General features: G+C 31.3%; 1 protein-coding gene across 1 annotated transcript in view; it reads left to right on the forward strand.

Annotated features, from left to right (window-relative positions):
• Positions 1-18,901, forward strand: part of LOC114929988 (adhesion G protein-coupled receptor E3) — a 112,467-nt gene extending 93,566 nt beyond the window's left edge. Inside the window, exons 5-9 of the mRNA XM_029301722.2 lie at positions 6,795-7,054; positions 12,101-12,202; positions 12,476-12,662; positions 14,860-14,946; positions 17,151-18,901. Coding sequence (XP_029157555.1) covers positions 6,795-7,054; positions 12,101-12,202; positions 12,476-12,662; positions 14,860-14,946; positions 17,151-17,207 — 693 coding nt within the window. The 3' untranslated portion in view covers positions 17,208-18,901. The remainder of the gene's footprint in view (positions 1-6,794; positions 7,055-12,100; positions 12,203-12,475; positions 12,663-14,859; positions 14,947-17,150) is intronic.
• The last annotated feature ends 446 nt before the right edge of the window (positions 18,902-19,347 follow it).

A 19,347-nucleotide genomic window follows, 5' to 3' on the forward strand; every position in this document is an offset into this window, starting at 1 on the left:
GAGAGATCGCGATATTTGCTCGAGACCATTATTTTCCCTTCCGCAAACTTCTAATCTAACAAATGGATCGGATACATTTCTTTTTTCTTTTGTCCGTCTGACCAAAAACGGGCTTTTTCACTTCGCAGCGAATATTGTGAATCGTGGCGATCGAAAAAGATCGCGACAATTGTGCTAAAACACTATTTACTATCACAAACTTATAATCTAGCGAATGGATCAGATATATTTCTTTTTTCTTTTATCCGTCTGACTAAAAATAAATTTTCCACTTTGCGGTGGCAATTATAAATCACGCCGATACATTTTTTCTTTCGTCCGTCTGACTAAAAACGGATTTTTCTCCTTCTCGACAGTAATTTTAAACTGTGGATAATTGCGTCGATCAAGAGAGACCACGACATTTATAAAAATATTTTCCCCCACAAACTTATAATTTAGCGAAAAGATTGGATACAATTTTTTTTTCTTGTCTGACTAAAAACAGGTTTTTTTACTTCGTAGCGACTATTATTAATCGCGGCAATCGAAAAAATCGCGATACTTGCAGAAGAACATTATTTTCCCTTCCGCAGACTCCTAATATAACGATCGGATTGGATACATTTCTTTTTTCTTTTGTCCGTCTGACCAAAAACGGGTTTTTCCACTTCGCGCCGATCGAGAGAAACTACATTTATTTTATAAAAACATTATTTTCCCCCACAAACTTATAATTTAGCGAAAAGATTGGATACAATTTTTTTCTTTTCTTGTCTGACTAAAAACAGGTTTTTTCACTTCGTAGCGACTATTATTAATCGCGGCAATCGAAAAAAATCGCGATATTTGCAGAAGAATATTAGTTTCCCTTCCGCAGACTTCTAATATAACGATCGGATCGGATACATTTCTTTTTTCTTTTCTCCGTCTGACCAAAAACGGGTTTTTCCACTTCGCGCCGATCGAGAGAGAAACTACATTTATTTTATAAAACATTATTTTCCCCCACAAACTTATAATTTAGCGAAAAGATTGGATACAATTTTTTTTTTCTTGTCTGACTAAAAACAGGTTTTTTTACTTCGTAGCGACTATTATTAATCGCGGCAATCGAAAAAATCGCGATACTTGCAGAAGAACATTATTTTCCCTTCCGCAGACTCCTAATCTAACGAATGGATCGGATACATTTCTTTTTTCTTTTGTCCGTCTGACCAAAAACGGGTTTTTCCACTTCGCGCCGATCGAGAGAGAAACTACATTTATTTTATAAAAACATTATTTTCCCCCACAAACTTATAATTTAGCGAAAAGATTGGATACAATTTTTTTCTTTTCTTGTCTGACTAAAAACAGGTTTTTTCACTTCGTAGCGACTATTATTAATCGCGGCAATTGAAAAAATCGCGATATTTGCAGAAGAACATTAGTTTTCCTTCCGCAGACTCCTAATCTAACGAATGGATCGGATACATTTCTTTTTTCTTTTGTCCGTCTGACCAAAAACGGGTTTTTCCACTTCGCGCCGATCGAGAGAAACTACATTTATTTTATAAAAACATTATTTTGCCCCATAAACTTATAATTTAGCGAAAAGATTGGATACAATATTTTTTCTTTTCTTGTCTGACTAAAAACAGGTTTTTTCACTTCGTAGCAACTATTATTAATCGCGGCAATCGAAAAAATCGCGATATTTGCAGAAGAACATTATTTTCCCTTCCGCAGACTTCTAATTTAACGAATGGATCGGATACATTTTTTTTTCTTTTGTCCGTCTGACCAAAAACGGGTTTTTCCACTTCGCGCCGATCGAGAGAAACTACATTTATTTTAGAAAAACATTATTTTCCCCCACAAACTTATAACTTAGTGAAAAGATTGGATACAATATTTTTTCTTTTCTTGTCTGACTAAAAACAGGTTTTTTCACTTCGTAGCGACTATTATTAATCGCGACAATCAAAAAAATCGCGATATTTGCAGAAGAACATTATTTTCCCTTCCGCAGACTCCTAATCTAACGAATGGATCGGATACATTTTTTTTTCTTTTGTCCGTCTGACCAAAAACGGGTTTTTCCACTTCGCGCCGATCGAGAGAAACTACATTTATTTTATAAAATCATTATTTTGCCCCACAAACTTATAATTTAGCGAAAAGATTGGATATAATATTTTTTCTTTTCCTGTCTGACTAAAAACAGGTTTTTCACTTCGTAGCGACTATTATTAATCGCGGCAATCGAAAAAATTGCGATATTTGCAGAAGAACATTATTTTCCCTTCCGCAGACACCTAATCTAACGAATGGATCGGATACATTTCTTTTTTCTTGTGTCTGTCTGACCAAAAACGGGTTTTTCCACTTTGCGCCGATCGAGAGAAACTACATTTATTTTAGAAAAACATTATTTTGCCCCATAAACTTATAATTTAACGAAAAGATTGGATACAATTTTTTTCTTTTCTTGTCTGACTAAAAACAGGTTTTTTCACTTCGTAGCGACTATTATTAATCGCGGCAAACGAAAAAATCGCGATATTTGCAGAAGAACATTAGTTTCCCTTCCGCAGACTCCTAATCTAACGAATGGATCGGATATATTTCTTTTTTTTTGTCCGTCTGACCAAAAACTGGTTTTTCCACTTCGCGGCGGAGAATCGCGCCGATCGAGAGAGACATTTCGAAAATTATTTCTAGCGACGTTATCCGAGAATCTCGCAGCTGCAACCCGCCTGTGCAAAACTACCACGTCGTCGTCGACATTTCACGCACAATGACGCAGTAACACAATTCTCGACGCGATGCGAATGTTGTTTCATTACGCGCGAGAATTCATTTCGGCCACGCTCACGCACATTGTGTAGCAAAAATAATTGCAGAATATACCTCGACTTGACAGTATTATATCGACTCGAATCAAATTAAACGATAACAATATATATTCGCAATTGCATGCGTATACAAAGCGCGACGACAGTTTGTATCTTTCGGGGAAGAGGAAGGAATTGAAGGGGCTTGAATTGTGAAATTGAATTCCGTGGCGAAAATTCGATCGAATAAGAATGTTGCTTCGCAACACGGAGGGATAACTCGGAACTTTACGTCGAGCTTAGTTTCGCGGGCGTCCGCAAACGCCCGTATTTTCATGTTGTATAACGAAATTCCGGAAGAGAATTCTCGTATATCGAGACCGAAAGCGAAGATAAACTGAGTTATATTACTTCGCCGCGGTATGTATACTTTATACATATATATATGTATATGCAATATTCGTGCAGCGCATCGAAAATACTAATTCCGTAACACGATATTGTCCGCGGTTTTCTAATGCTGAATATGGGAAGAAAGTAAATTTTGAAACCAAATATTCCGAATATACACAGAGAGAAGACATTTTTCATCAAGAGAAGGTGGACTCTTCGGAATAAAATAATAATAATAATAATAATAATAATAATAATAATAATAATATAATATAATATAATATCGAATTATGAATCGGAAAACTGGCCCGAAAACTGCAGGCAAAAGAGGAATCGTTTCGACATATAAAATCAGGGTGTATCTAGCGATTAGTAAAATCTGGAAATCCGGGCATTGTCAGGGAATTTTATAAATCTGGAATTGTCAGGAAATTTTGCTATTTATTTGGATATTTGTCTCAATAATTTGAAATTTTTTATTAAATATAAATTTTTCCTTTATTCCCAGCTAATTTTCTGTGTTGTTAAAAATCGATTCATCTACAGCGTATTTATTAATTTATTTATATTTATATTTCTTTACTTATATTATTTTTATTGTCGTGTTATTTTATTTCAGTGTTATTGATAGAGACGAAACTAAAAAATTTGATATAATTTAAATAAAAAAGGTGATTATTTAAATAGTTTATAGTGACATGTTTGTTTCGATTAGCGTACATAATGCAGGTTGTATAATTGATCTAAGTTTTTGTTTTTTTTAACTTCCGAAACTTTTCATTGTTAACAAAAATATCTCAAGGATTTCATGATTGAACATTTAAATGATTTATCATATAGATATATGCAAATTATATATTTGGAAAAAATAATACTAAAAAGTCAGGGAAAAAATTAATTTCTGGTCTTGGAAAATCTGAAAAAGTCAAGGAATTTTTTTCATTGAGTCTGCTGGACACCCTGAATATGTATATATAATTATAATAATAATATAATATAATATATAATATAATTAAAATATAATATAATATAATAATAATATAATATCAAATCACAAAGCGAAAAGCTGACTCGAAAACTGTAGGCGAAAGAGGAGTCGTTTCAATGTATAAAACGATTCGTCTCGAATTGACGCGATTCGACCGTGACTTTAATTAAGATTCTCGTTTCGCTTCACGCACTTACCGGTATATTGTATTGTATTACGATTAAATTGAGTCGTCAATTTTGCTCTGTCGGAACGAGGCGGGAAAGTGGACGGGAAATGGATGGTTTAATGGCGCGCGAGAATTGCATGCACGTAAAGGGATTTGTGCGTTTGAAAAAGACGCGTGTGTGTCCATGTAAAATTTGTTCTCCGACGTTTCGAACGCAATTTCGCAGACCAGGTCCTTTGTATCCCGGCGCGAGCCGCCAGAATTCCGGAAAGGCACCTTTCGCGCGCACTACTCCAATTTATTTCCGCTTCCGTTTCGATGCGCGAACACGAACGCTCTCTCTTTTCTTCTCTCTCTTGTTCCTGTCAACCCACGTACGATTGTTGCATTCGCGAGAGAGTGTATCGGTTACGAGAAACAGAAAGCCCCGGCTTCTCTCTCTCTCTCTTTTAGCGTCACGTTGTAGCAAATCGCTCACGTAGTTGATTTGTCAAAGGCATACATTGAATGTATACACATTTACACACTGAAAAAGACTTGTCAATTCATTTAAGTTGTAAGAGAAATGTGGGGGTATCATGTAGCAATCTGTTACGATACTTTTTTTCTGAAATATTTTTTATATAGCTCACAAAAGGAAAAAAGTTTTTGACAAATCAAGATCACATCTTGACATTTCAAATATTTATTTTATTTTAATATTTAATAATTAATAAGAGTATATTTTTTTTAAATTCTTTAATTAAAATCAAGTCGATTCCTTTGCGTGTGTTCACAAAGTGGAAACTATATAATAATCAGTCACGTACATGATCCTTTTTCTGAAATATCTTATATAATTCACAAAAGAAAAAAAAATATTTTTTGACAAATAAAAATTGAAATTACATTTTGACATTTCAAATACTTATTTAATAATTAATAAAAGTCATATATATATTTTTTTTTAAATTAAAATCAAGTCGATTCCTTTGTGTGTTGACAAAGTGAAAATTATGTAATAATCTGTCATGTATATCCTTTTTTTATTTTATATAGCTCGCACAAAAAAAGAAAAAAAATTTTTAAGTCGGAGAACAAATAAAAATCAAGATCACATTTTGACATTTCAAATTTTTATCTCATTTTAATATTTAATAATTAGTAAGAGTTATATATATATATTTTTAATACTTTAATTAAAATGAAATCGATTCCTTTGTGTGTGCACAAAGTGAAAACTATATAATAATCTGTCACGTGCATGATCCTTTTTCTAGATTACTTTATATAGATTCTACTAGGAAAAAAATTTTTAACTTTTATATATATATTTTTTTAAAATAAAATTTTTATCTTATTTTAATACTTAATAATTGCTGTCAAAAAATGTTATATTTTTGAAATACCCTAATCAATTAAATTGATTTCATTGTGTATACAAATAAGAACTGTGTTTTGATCCCAGTTAATGATAGTAATTGTTATCGAATGTTCGATTCCAATAACACCATTGCCGGCTTTATTTCGCATTACAAGGCTGTTAAATTGATTACGCGTTTATCGATGGAAATTTATTGTTCTGAATTTCACGGTACACACAGCTGTTGCGGCAAATTATTTCGGCCGCGAAGGTACAACGGAGGGAATTAAGGGCTTTCATACGTCATTACAACATAGTAATATTAATCCCGTGCTATTTAATGAATATACGCGAATTATTTCATAAATTGGTGAATCAACAACACGCTCGCTATAGTGAATGATTGATTGATTATTTCGTGATATTACACGAGTAGATGTATATCGGTCGGGAATTGTGGAATTTTCCACGTGGAATAATTTGCCGGTTATATATCCCATCTACCATTCGCGGATCCGCAGGTTTAGGCTACTATCGCGAATTACTCATATTTCGCCGTTTATCATGGATCAAATTGACGGTGACGTTTATTCCCGTTGGAAAATACCGTCCAACGGTTCCGAGCACGAAATTCATAGTCCATCGTAATCCATAAATTGAACGAGGAATATCTTGTCCCGTTCGCTGCTCGACACTACCGCGTCGCGTTTCTCTTATATTTTTTTTTATTAAGAATAATAATAAATGTGTTTCAAAAATTCTCGGTATTTTTTGCAACGCGCGATATTGCTAGCGTAAATTTTATTTATTACATTCCCTCAATTTTTCCTCCGGATCAAAAAATTCGTCGAAGGAATTTTCCATCTTTTCTGTAATTTTTTTCTTCAGTTTTGAATTTTCTATAAATTATATATTTTTTAATTATTAATTATTAATTTTTTAAATTTAATTATATGTTTAAAAAATTTTTCTTTCCTCGTTGTGAACATCACCACAAATTATGATTGTAATTATAATAGAATTTTTCCGGAATATGACCCGGAGATTTTAATTTTCAAAATTGTGGAATAGATTTTTGAACGCCGTTTGTTTTTCAAATTGCAGGACTCGGAGCTCTGCATCTCGCTCGGAATGAGCTTGCAGTACCTGCGGGTGTCGGTGGTCTGCTGGCTGGCGGCGATGTGCCACCATCTTTACGCAACCGTGGCGTCGCTGCCGCGTCGCGACGACCCGCCGACTTATCTAAAGTACAGTCTCTTCGCCTGGGGCGCGCCGCTGATCAGCCTCGCGTTGGCGACGCTGCTGCAGAACCGCGAGGGCCGCGATTTCTGGAACGTCGTTGACCTCACTCCTTTCAATTGCTGGTAAGACTCCGTGATTGCCACCAATCATCGTTATCTTTATTCAGAAAAAATGTTCTCTCAGAATTCACCCTAAAAATGGTAATCGCGTGAGACAATATGGTATACTGAAAGAATTTTATAAAAGTTTTTTTGATTAATATTTATTACAATAAAAATATTAATATCTTCCACAATAAGATATAAAATATACTCGGTTAATTTTACTATGTACATAAAATTTACTATGTACATGTTAATATTTTTTATTGTGGTAAATATTAATCAGAGAAACTCTTATAAAATTCTTTCAACATCACATCCTATGATTACCATGATTTTCAGGTAAATTCTAAGAGAAAATTCTCTCCGTGTAGCTTTATAGCTCCACAACAGCGTCTTTTTCAGAAGTCTCTTCATTCTTTTCTATTTTTCACTCTCTAGCTTTCAAATTCCTAATTTAAAAAAAATTTTTTTCCATTTGATCTCTGTATCTTCATTCTCCCTTTTTCTGCATTTGAAAAATAAAATATCTATTTTGCTGAATATAAGTCGATCATTTTCTAAATTATATTTTTAAATTATTTTTATTATTAATTAATTTTTAAGTTTCGCTGAGTATGAAAGTCGATTATTCTCTAAGTTATATTTTTTAATTATTTATTAATTATTTTTTGATAATAAATTACTATTTTTTAAATATATTTATTTTGATTATTCGTGATTGCCATCAATAGATGTTAATTGACGTTTCCGAGAATTTTCAATCAATTACGTGAACAATAAAAAATTAACGATTAAATATATAAAAAAAACCGTTTTTATTTATGATTATAATATAATTAAATAATTATTTTTATAATTCTTACATATACAATAACTACTTAGTAATAATCTTTCTCGAAATAATTTTTTGCGTGATTCATCGAGATCATTAATTTTCAACGTTGAATGTTAAGTATTTTGTGTAAAACTTTTTTTTGGCTCGAGCTATCGGCTTCAACTTCCTCGTTATCTCTCCATTTCTCGCCTCTCGTTTCCGCGTCTGCATTTGTCCGCTTCAAACTTCTTCTCGACACAGCTCATTTGCCCCTTTTCTGCTACCGAAGCAAGAAACCTTTATATTATTCCTACATTTTATTTCCACGCTTGCATCTTGCATATATCACAAGCGAAGTTTCAAAATTTCTATCTTTAAAGTTTCGATTCAATTTTCATGAAAAATCGCCTGATTTAAGTCGACATAGCAAATGTCTCTTCGCAAAAAAAAATTCTATTTAAACAATACAATATTATTTTAATTTTAATTTGTATCTCTTTTTACTGTGAAATTGATAAAATGAACGAAATTATGTTGTTCAATATTTTGAGGTGACATCAACTCGATTCACAGAGCAACTGCGTCAAATTTAAGTCGATCCATTCCATCTTTCTCCTCGGTCGAGAGAAAACCTCCCTTATTTCCGAGAGTGAAACTTAGCGCACGGAGAAAATTACCAGCATTTGTGTCTCTCTGCGAGAAACGGTGCGAGTTAACGGAGTGATATAACTATCTGTTCCTAATATTGCACTCGCTTTGTTTACCCGAGGGTTCAGGGGGTTGATTGTTTTTCTCAAACGACGCGAGGTCTCAAAATTTCTATCTTAAAGTTCTCATTCAATTCCAGGTACAAATTGTTTTATAATTATATATAAATACATATGTGTAATTATAATCGTAGAATTATATGTGAAATATGTCTATTTTTATACACAATTTTATAAATTATAATCATGTATAATCATGTCAAATTATATATGAAACATACATGAAGAAATATTTATTATACATATATATATATATATATATATATATATAAATTTATATAATTATATATACAAAGCACTTTTATCTAATTATGTATGGACATATTGCATATATAATTTTGCGAGTATATGTATAATTTTATATATTTCTATATAATTTTAAATTGTTATATATAAAAAATTTTTTCTTGCAAATATTCCTGATTTAAACCGATATAGCAAATGTCTCTCCGCAAAAAAAAAAAAAAAATTAATTTTAAGTACACGCAGGAAAATATATAAATTCGAAAATTTACTGAGCTCACTCCGTTTTATCTTTATATTATTTAAATTTTTATTTGTGTCTCCTTCGAATCTCCGATCGAAAGGAAGAAGTCCTTCGCTCGGATTCTCTAGTCGGACAGGATATCGGATGGAAAAGATGCGGAAGGGACGCGTTCTCTCTCGGCTTCGCCGGAAGACCTTCTCTTGCAGGAATGCCGTGTGTATACAACGCAGATCATTTATTTATTTCTTTCCGATTCTTCTCGGTCCACCTCTTTTTCTTTCGTCTTTTCATCTCTCTCGTCCCACGAGATACCACCGAACGACCAATTTTCGTTAAATCAGATTCGTCGACGACGGCGAACCCCGGAATACCGAACCGGAACGAGATTCTTGCCATTTTTCAAAGCGAGGTATTTTATAAGAGCATGTATATCGCGTTACATTGTGCGCAGGTATCCCGCAATATTTTTCTTTGTTCAGCTTTGCGACGAGATGGTTTATTATTTGCCTTACGCGATATTAATATATTAATATTATAAATAAAAAATATTATTAATCTATTAATAATATTAATATTATTAATATATTAGTATTATAAATTAATATTATAAATTAATATTACAAACATATGCTTCTTTGACATTTATTTCGAAAAAGCGTTCCTTTATTCAAAATATATTGGGAAAACTTTATTTCTTTTTACAAATCAATTTTCTTTTATAAATATAGAATTTTAAAAAGTCATTTAAAATAGAGATTTTTTTAACAGAGAATCTCAGTTACATAAAAATAGTAATATCGAACATTTAATTGAACATTTAATATTCATTTAATATTAAACATTTCAGGAGGAAAAAGAAAGAGAGGTCAAATTTCAGATTAAATTTCTTTAAAGGTTAATTATAAAATCTTCTCGAAATATTAATTGTATATCACAAACCACAGAATATTTATTACACTATGCATATTTGAATTATCATGACAGCAATTTTCTTCCAAGAAAATTTATTTGCGTAGACGTTAAACTTCCAAGAATTATTCACGCATTTTTCCCCTCTGTTTTGACATCATAATCTAAAATTGTTGACGTTAGATATTAAGGATTTTAATCTGAATTTTTTCTCTGAGAGATACTAATATATTAATTTCATAATTCCAATACTCACTTGTCAAATGCGCGAGAGAGAATAGAATTTTAAAGCGTAAAAAGAAATGAATATAAAATTAAAATATATGAAATATCTCAATGCAACTTTATGCTAGACAATTTCGAATTTATTTCAAGTTGTTGGAAAATCTGCTCTCGAATTTTCACCTCAGAATGCATTCTTACCGAAGACTGTGTGTTCCGCGCGATGATTACGATCCTGCGAGAAGTTCCCGAGAGGATTTTCGTTCGTCGAGCTTACACCTTCGCCTCTGCTTCCGAATATATACAGGGTGTCCGGTAACTAACGGACCAATGATTAAGGGCGGATTCTCTGGCCAATTTGGAGACGATTTTTCCTTAGCAAAAATGTTGAGAAGTCAATAATTTTCGAGTTATAAGCGATTGAAAAAAATGGGTTTTTTGAAAACTAAACGTTTTGGAGTTAAAAGTCTAACATAATTACATTCTTCAGTTAATTTCAGGTAGAGTTTACTATAATAAAATTTTAATTTGAGGCTTAGTTATAAAGATAATCATCTAAAATTCTTCACGCTTATTAGATACACGCTGTATATATTATATTATATATATAATTTCATTTTATTCATGTATTTATTATAATTTATAAATTTTCTGTATTTTATAACATTCATAAAATTGTAATAAATACGTGAATTAATAAATTACAATAAATTATAATCAATAAAAAATGAAAATAACATAATGACAAATATTGGAAAGTTGTAAAAAATGATGACCTTTTTCGACATTTTCGCTGAGGAAAAATCGTTCCCAAATTGACCAAAGAATCCATTTGTAATCGTTGGTCCGTTAGTTACCGGACACCCTGTATACGCGAGATGCAATCGAGGAAAATAAATGCGGCGGGGAATATTTCTCGTGTATTAAAATCGGCGAACACCGAAAATAAGTATTCGATATCACTCGAGTGTTCCCCGATAAAAATCGGCCGTTTCACAGACACTCGTTCTTCGATTTGCTTCCGTTGAAAGGAGCGACGGGATTTTAGCTATTCTCCTTTCATATCGCGATTCACAGAGGCGAGACCTTATATATATATGTATATAAACGGCGGAGCTAATAAATATTTCTCTAGCATCTCTTTCTTCTCGTGAAACGAGAATTGCTACGTCGAATTGTATTTTCATTACGATGAGCTATATTTTCTGGCTACGTGATATATTTTTCAATTATTTCATCTCGCGGATATTTGCTTAATATATTCGTGATAAAAATTTGTGCAACATATATTTTAATATATTTTTTAATATACATTGTAATATACATGTTTGAATATATTATATTTTAATATACAGATCTTAAATAAATACGATTTTTTTACAAATTTTAACATAAAATCTACAGATTTTTGCAAAAGGAAAGATACAATTTTCGGAGACGTTTAAATCGATATTTATGATAACAAAAAATTGAAAAAAAAATTTTTTTATTTAATAATTTGAATTCGAGGACACAATATTTAATGCACGTTACATGCTTTATTGATTTCAGGTTTCTGGGAGTAAAAATCTGTACAACATATATTTTAATATATTTTTTAATATACATTTAATATACATTGTAATATACATGTAATATATATTTGAATATATTATATTTTAATATACAGATCTTAAATAAATACGATTTTTTTACAAATTTTAACATAAAATCTACAGATTTTTGCAAAAGGAAAGATACAATTTTCGGAGACGTTTAAATCGATATTTATGATAACAAAAAATTGAAAAAAAAATTTTTTTATTTAATAATTTGAATTCGAGGACACAATATTTAATGCACGTTACATGCTTTATTGATTTCAGGTTTCTGGGAGCCACGGCGACAATTTACGCGTATGGCTTGCCGGTCATCCTGCTTCTCCTAACATCCGGTTACTACCTCGTCAAGGCTGCGATCGTGTCAAGGTATAGTTATCTCTCGACATTAATTTAACGATCTCGAATGGACGACGGCACAGAGATACGATTAAAAAAAAATTCTCTAAGTCATAACAATTTATCGACTCATTTAACGCTGGATGCGTTTTGATCGATTATACAAGAAGGGTTGCTTATATAAAAAAAAAGTTTCCATATCAATCACGAGGCTTAAAAAAAATGTTCACGAAGACACATATATTTGCATATAAAATTTGCGCAAAAAAAGTCACACACGTCGTCTAAATCGCATACGCGCAGGTACACGTGCAGCATGCAGCTCGAGATAAAGCAGCGCGAGAAGATGAAGAGGAGACGAGGTTTGCAGCTGATGCTCTTCCTGAAGGTCAGTCTGATCGTTGGTTTGGTGGCCGGTTGCGGAGTCGCGTCCAGGGTCTGGAAGATCCCCTTCCTGTGGGCAGTCTTCTGCACGGGCCATTCGCTTCAGGTATATCTCGGGGGTTGTAAAAAAGCGTCCACGGACCATTTCGCTTCGAATGCGTATAGTTAAGGGAGGTGGTGCTCGACGCAAAAAAGTCTCGAAAGATATGCCCGAGAGCGTCATTCCTTCCCTTAGTTTTCCTTCCCTTAACGGCACATCTTACGACCGCGATATTTCCATCGCAATTTCGGGAGATTATATGGCAGGGATATAGAGCTATTCGAGCGCGCGCTCGTAAGAGACTGATGACGGTGTGAAAGGTGAGGAGTTTTATTGACTTTACGCGGGTAACTCGCCGCCTTCAATCTGTCAGAACTCAAAAAATTAATTATATATTTATTTATTTTTTTTTATTGAAACTTTATTGCGATTAATTTTAATTTTAATTAATTTAGTTTAATCAAAATTATTAAAATCAAGTTTATTAAAAATTAATTGTTTAAATATAATAACTACAAATAAAATAAAATTATATAATAAAATTAATTACGATTAAACTAAATTAATTAAAATTAAAATTAATCGCAATAAAATTTCAATAAAAAAAATATAGATATATAGTTAATTTTTTGAGTTCTGACAGATTGAAGGCGGCGAGTTATCCGCGTAAAGTCAATAAAACTCCTTTAAAAATTTTATTGTAATTTATTAATTCATAAATTTATTGTAATTTACGAATTTTATATAAAATACATTTATATAAAATTCATAAATTATAACAATATATATATATATATATATATTGTTATAACTTATGAATTTTATATAAATGTATTTTATATAAAATTCGTAAATTACAATAAATTTATGAATTAATAAATTACAATAAAATTTTAATAAAAAGTATATACGCTGAAAAAAATATTATTGAATTTGAATAAATATTTATTTCAATACTGCTTAATAAATCATTTATTTGAAACTCATAATATTTGATTTGATGTGAAAAATATTTATTAATATAAGAAAATCCTTTTCAAAGCAGACAAATATTTATTTGTCTTAAATAAATAATTAATTAGGCAGTATTGAAATAAAAATTTATTGATTTAATAATTTGTTTAGTGTATAAATCACTATTATATATATATATATTCACTTTGAATCACATTGTTGGAATCATGATGTGGACCATTATTCGGCTGAAATTCGCGCGTGAACCATTATTTGGACCATTATTCGGACCGCATTCTTCTCGCATTGTCCCATCCGTAATTTATATCCCGAACTAAGTTTGAAATTTAATTAAATTTCTGCCGTAAATTTTCAAATATTCCGATTATCATACGGTTCGCGGATTTAGCTCCCGATATTACACCGACTTCATTTCCGACATCGAGATCTCGGTCGGTGTCGCGCATAAAGAGGGCAAACGCAAGAACGCGCGGAATCTCTTTCCCTTGCTCTTTTACGGCAAGTTTCAAGGAACTTGCGCTGCCGACGCGTTCGATCTTGCATCAAGCGTAAGCAGCTTTTCTCTCTCTTCATATTATATATATATATATATATATATAGAGTCCACTTCCATATTTCTTCCCAAGTTTACCGAGTCGAATCGAGTGTTCTTCAATAGCGAGAGCTTTTCGCGATCGACAAATCTCGAAGTGGCGGACTTCTCTTCTTATTTTATCGTCTGTGTCGAATCATGTGTTCCTCTCCTTTCTTTTATTCATCTCTTTTACTTGCTTTTACCCCTTCGATAATAATAAACTTATAATTTTTCCAAATTTGCAAAACTTTCGAGTTTTCCTTCTTAAATCATCATACTATGGAAATTAAATATTTAATATTTTATTGGCACACGCGAGTTAATTTTATATATAATATTTTTATATAAAAATGTATTTTATATTTTATATAAAATACATATTCTGTATGTATTTTTCTTTGTCCTTGGCATTTTTTTATTTTTCAATGGCGCTCAGAAATTTCGAACATTTGCGGTTTTTCAGAGCATAAATCTCTCGTTGACATAAATGTTGTATAATTAATATAACAATGTTGGCAACGTGGAGAATACATGAGATGCTTTTATTTATTTTTTTTTTTTTGAACGGAGGCATCTCGAAAACTTTTCTAATATTTCCTTTTTTAACGAGACGTAACGTAAGCAAGATGGCTCGTGTTTCTTTGGTCTGTAACTCGATGATATAGCTTTATCTGGCTCGGTTGTCCTATTACACACGACAATTCTACCGTACAGGGATCAGCAGTGGCGCTCTCCGTCGCGTGTAACTGCAGGGTCTTGAAAGTTTACGCCAGGAAATCGCACAAGCAACCGGAACACCAGGTACGAATTCTTCTTTGTCGTCAAAAAGCTTCGTTTATCCCAAACCGCAAAATCCTTTGATTAAATTCTTTCGCTTGCTGATGGTCTTTGCTGGTCTTGTATGTGTTTCCTCAAATTGTTTTGAATCATCTCGTGAAAAATTGGACTAGGATAGATCCATTCAAGCTTCTTATCTATGTTAATCACCTATTTTAATCTCTTTTTTTTTTGCTCGCAATTGTTCTCAAATAATATTATTTTATTAGCCTAATAATATTATTTTATACAGGGTGAAAAAGCTTCGTTTATCCCAAACCGCAAAATCCTTTGATTAAATTATTTCTCTTGCTGATGGTCTTTGCTGGTCTTGTATGTGTTTCCTCAAATTGTTTTGAATCATCTCGTGAAAAATTGGACTAGGATAGATCCATTCAAGCTTCTTATCTATGTTAATCACCTATTTTAATCTTTTTTTTTTGCTCGCAATTGTTCTCAAATAATATTATTTTATTAGCCTAATAATATTATTTTATACAGGGTGTTCGGTAACTAACGGACCAACGATTACAAATGGATTCTTTGGTCAATTTGGGAACGATTTTTCCTCAGAGAAAATGTTGAAAAAGGTCATCATTTTTTACAACTTTCCAATATTTGTCATTATGTTATTTTCATTTTTTATTTATTGTAATTTATTGTAATTTATTAATTCACGTATTTATTACAATTTTATGAATTTTATAAAATACAGAAAATTCATAAATTATAATAAATACATGAATAAAATGAAATTATATATATAATATAATATATACAGCGTGTATCTAATAAGCGTGAAGAATTTTAGATGATTATCTTTATAACTAAGCCTCAAATTAAAATTTTATTATAGTAAACTCTACCTGAAATTAACTGAAGAATGTAATTATGTTAGACTTTTAACTCCAAAACGTTTAGTTTTCAAAAAACTCATTTTTTTCAATCGCTTATAACTCGAAAATTATTGACTTCTCAACATTTTTGCTAAGGAAAAATCGTCTCCAAATTGGCCAGAGAATCCGTCCTTAATCATTTAGTCCGTTAGTTATCGGACACCCTGTATATCTAAATAGCGTGGCACTTTTTTGTGACAAAACATATCGATTTAACTTTACGAGAAGAAGCAATCTTGCTTTTTTTTTTATTTGCAAAACTTCGGGAGTTTTAATGACGACATTAAATATCTCGAGTTGAAAATACGCGCGTCTGACCTTCTAACTTTCCTCCCGTTTGTCGCCGTCAGAAATCCTCGCATGCAAATTATTTAATCCGCTTGATTGCGACGCGTCCTCGTTTTCCAGGTCAGACTGAATTAAACTGTCGCGCCCTTCTGTTCCTTATATTTTCGGTTACCCGATGCTATATATATTTCTCGATTTGTCGAGATATCTGGAGATTTATTTCTAGCATCAACGTGCGATATATATCTGAGAGAGAGAGAGTTGTATCCATGTAACACGCTTTTTTCCTAGACAATTCTAGCTTTCAATTTCCTCAGCTTTATGTCTTGTGAAAATTACTTTACCATTATTTTCATTTTTTATTTATTGTAATTTATTAATTCACGTATTTATTACAATTTTATGAATTTTATAAAATACAGAAAATTCATAAATTATAATAAATACATGAATAAAATGAAATTATATATATATATAATATAATATATACAGCGTGTATCTAATAAGTGTGAAGAATTTCAGATGATTCTTGTCGAAAATCAAGGGAGGTTTACAGGATCAAAAAACATTAATAAATATCCTTTTTATTAGTGGAAAATATCCATTAAGTTTCATTTTTTAATTTGTCTGAAATTTAATTATCACCTCCCTCTTTGGAAAAGTGTAATTTCTCAGGGAGAGATATAAGAACATATGTTTATATAAAAAACCTCCCTTAATTTTCGCTAAAGAATCGCTTAATATTTTTTGCGCTTAGATTCACTCTGTATAATATTGTAAATATTTATATTAATATATAATATTAATTAATATATATATAAAATAAAATTAATAAATTACAATAACAATAAAAAATATTCTATTTAAAAATAAAACGTGTTAAATGTCGTTAGACTTATTCGTTGGTAGTAGTGGCTTGCTGTGGTCTCTGTCGTGTTTTTTGTGATGCATGGGCCGTTCGATTAGGCACTAAACGTTAAGCGCCAGCGATCTCTGACGTTGCAGATCGCGAAATCGAGCAGCAGCATGCAACTGCTCGCGCCCGCGCCGGATCCGGTTTAGGCGAACTTCCGGGGGCTGTCCTCGGAAAGGATAGGGGCAGAAACGAAGAGGAGAACCTGGCTGCACTCTAAGGCGTAAACTGTTTTTACATCGAGGTGTGCGTGTGCGCTGATATTTCGCTCCTAACTTTGCCGGAATTTTCCCTCCGCGACGTGCGATTTCAATTTCGATGTTTTCATTTTTATCTCCCTCTTTAGAAAAGTGGAATTTCTCAGGGAGAGATGTGAGAACATGTATGAATCAGCGAAAATTTTTCGCACTTATTTAGACACACCCTGTATAACAATTATAATAAATTATAATAAATATATGAATAAGATAAAATTATATATATATAATATAATGTATACAGGGTGTGTCTAAGTAAGTGTGAAAAATTTTAGATGATTCTTTGTCGAAAATTAAGTGGGCCGAGAGTTTCCGAAACACTTATCGTAAAGGCTGATAAAAGGAAGAAAATAAAGAGAATTTTTTAAGTTATATTTTTTTAGCAATGTGAATTTGTAATATATTGATTAAAAATATTACAATTTGAATATACAATACTTCAAATTTTTTATGATATGTTTCATTGTATATATTTTGCATTTTATAATTCAATTATAATTAGATCATATTAAATATTGTTTTTTTTTGTTGAAATTTTTTTTGCACATAAAGATTCAATCACTAACGATAATTGTTATTAATTATATATTTTGTATAAATCTTGCAAACTATTTTAGATGTATTATCGATTTATTATATACATACATTATAGGTCCTCTATAAATTTTGATCAAGTCAAGCAATACTATATTACAATACTTAACACAAACTTAAAAGAAAAATGAATAAAATGAATACGAAATCAAACTTCTCGAGTGAAAGGACTAACTGCAAACTTTTCAAAACTTTTCCAAGTAACGTTAAGAACTCAAGAGGATTAATAGTTTATTAAAGTCGATCTCTAGATGCGAGAAATGAAATTGTAAATTATTTTCTCGTGTATTAAATTATTTTATCGACAAAAAATAACCGTGAATTTGAATGATTAATTAATCATGAATACAAAAATCTATGTATTCGTCGGTCCCAAATTAGGAGAAATTAATTAAATTCTGGTCTTTGGGAGACTAGAATCGCACGTCGCCTGTAATCCTGATATATGCATGTTCCGCAGTCTGATTACTAGGTTTGTGACGTCGTCACGCGACGTTACAACGGTGTAATGCGACGACAATTTCATACGGTTTTCGATACATATATATACCTATACGACAGAGGGAGAATTTCGTGCTCCAGCGAGGAATACGCAATATATATCGCAGCCACCTTATGTGATATGCATATCATGTTAAATATGCTATAACTACAGAATGCAATCCCGCGCGAATGATGAATGTTTCGTCAATGGACTTCCTAATTATTATTTTCAGTATACGCACTTCGGAAAGTTACATTAGATTGCGATCCGCAGGAATATACACAGTTGAGAAATTTGTGTTCAACTTAACAGATATCACCAAACGGAAATTTTTGTGTTAATTTAACATACATGTTAAATAGAGACACAAATATTGTGTTAATATTTGAACACAAAATAAATGCAAAACTTCAAGTAATTTAATTTAAAATAAATTTTGTGTAAAATTAACATAGTTTTAATTTACAAACTAATTTGGATTTTATTAGCCCTATATATTTAAAATAAAAAGTCAATATTTTTTTGTTAATTTTAACAGATAAATCTTGTTGCTAATATAATGTTATTTAAAACTTTTTTCATTTCACCAAACGGTTCGCAGAAATTTTTGTGCTAATTTAACATACATGTTAAATAGAGACACAAATATTGTGTTAATATTTGAACACAAAATAAATGCAAAACTTCAAGTAATTTAATTGAAAATAAATTTTGTGTAAAATTAACATAGTTTTAATTTACAAACTAATTTGGATTTTATCAGCCCTATATACTTGTAAAATAAAAAGTCAATATTTTTTTGTAAATTTTAACAGATAAATCTTGTTGCTAATATAATGTTATTTAAAACTTTTTTCATTTCACCAAACGGTTCGCAGAAATTTTTGTGTTAATTTAACATACATGTTAAATAGAGACACAAATATTGTGTTAATATTTGAACACAAAATAAAT

Source organism: Nylanderia fulva, unplaced genomic scaffold (genome assembly GCF_048542155.1).
Source record: "Nylanderia fulva isolate GAGA-0341 unplaced genomic scaffold, ASM4854215v1 Scaffold9, whole genome shotgun sequence".
Classification (NCBI taxonomy): Eukaryota; Metazoa; Arthropoda; class Insecta; order Hymenoptera; family Formicidae; genus Nylanderia; species Nylanderia fulva.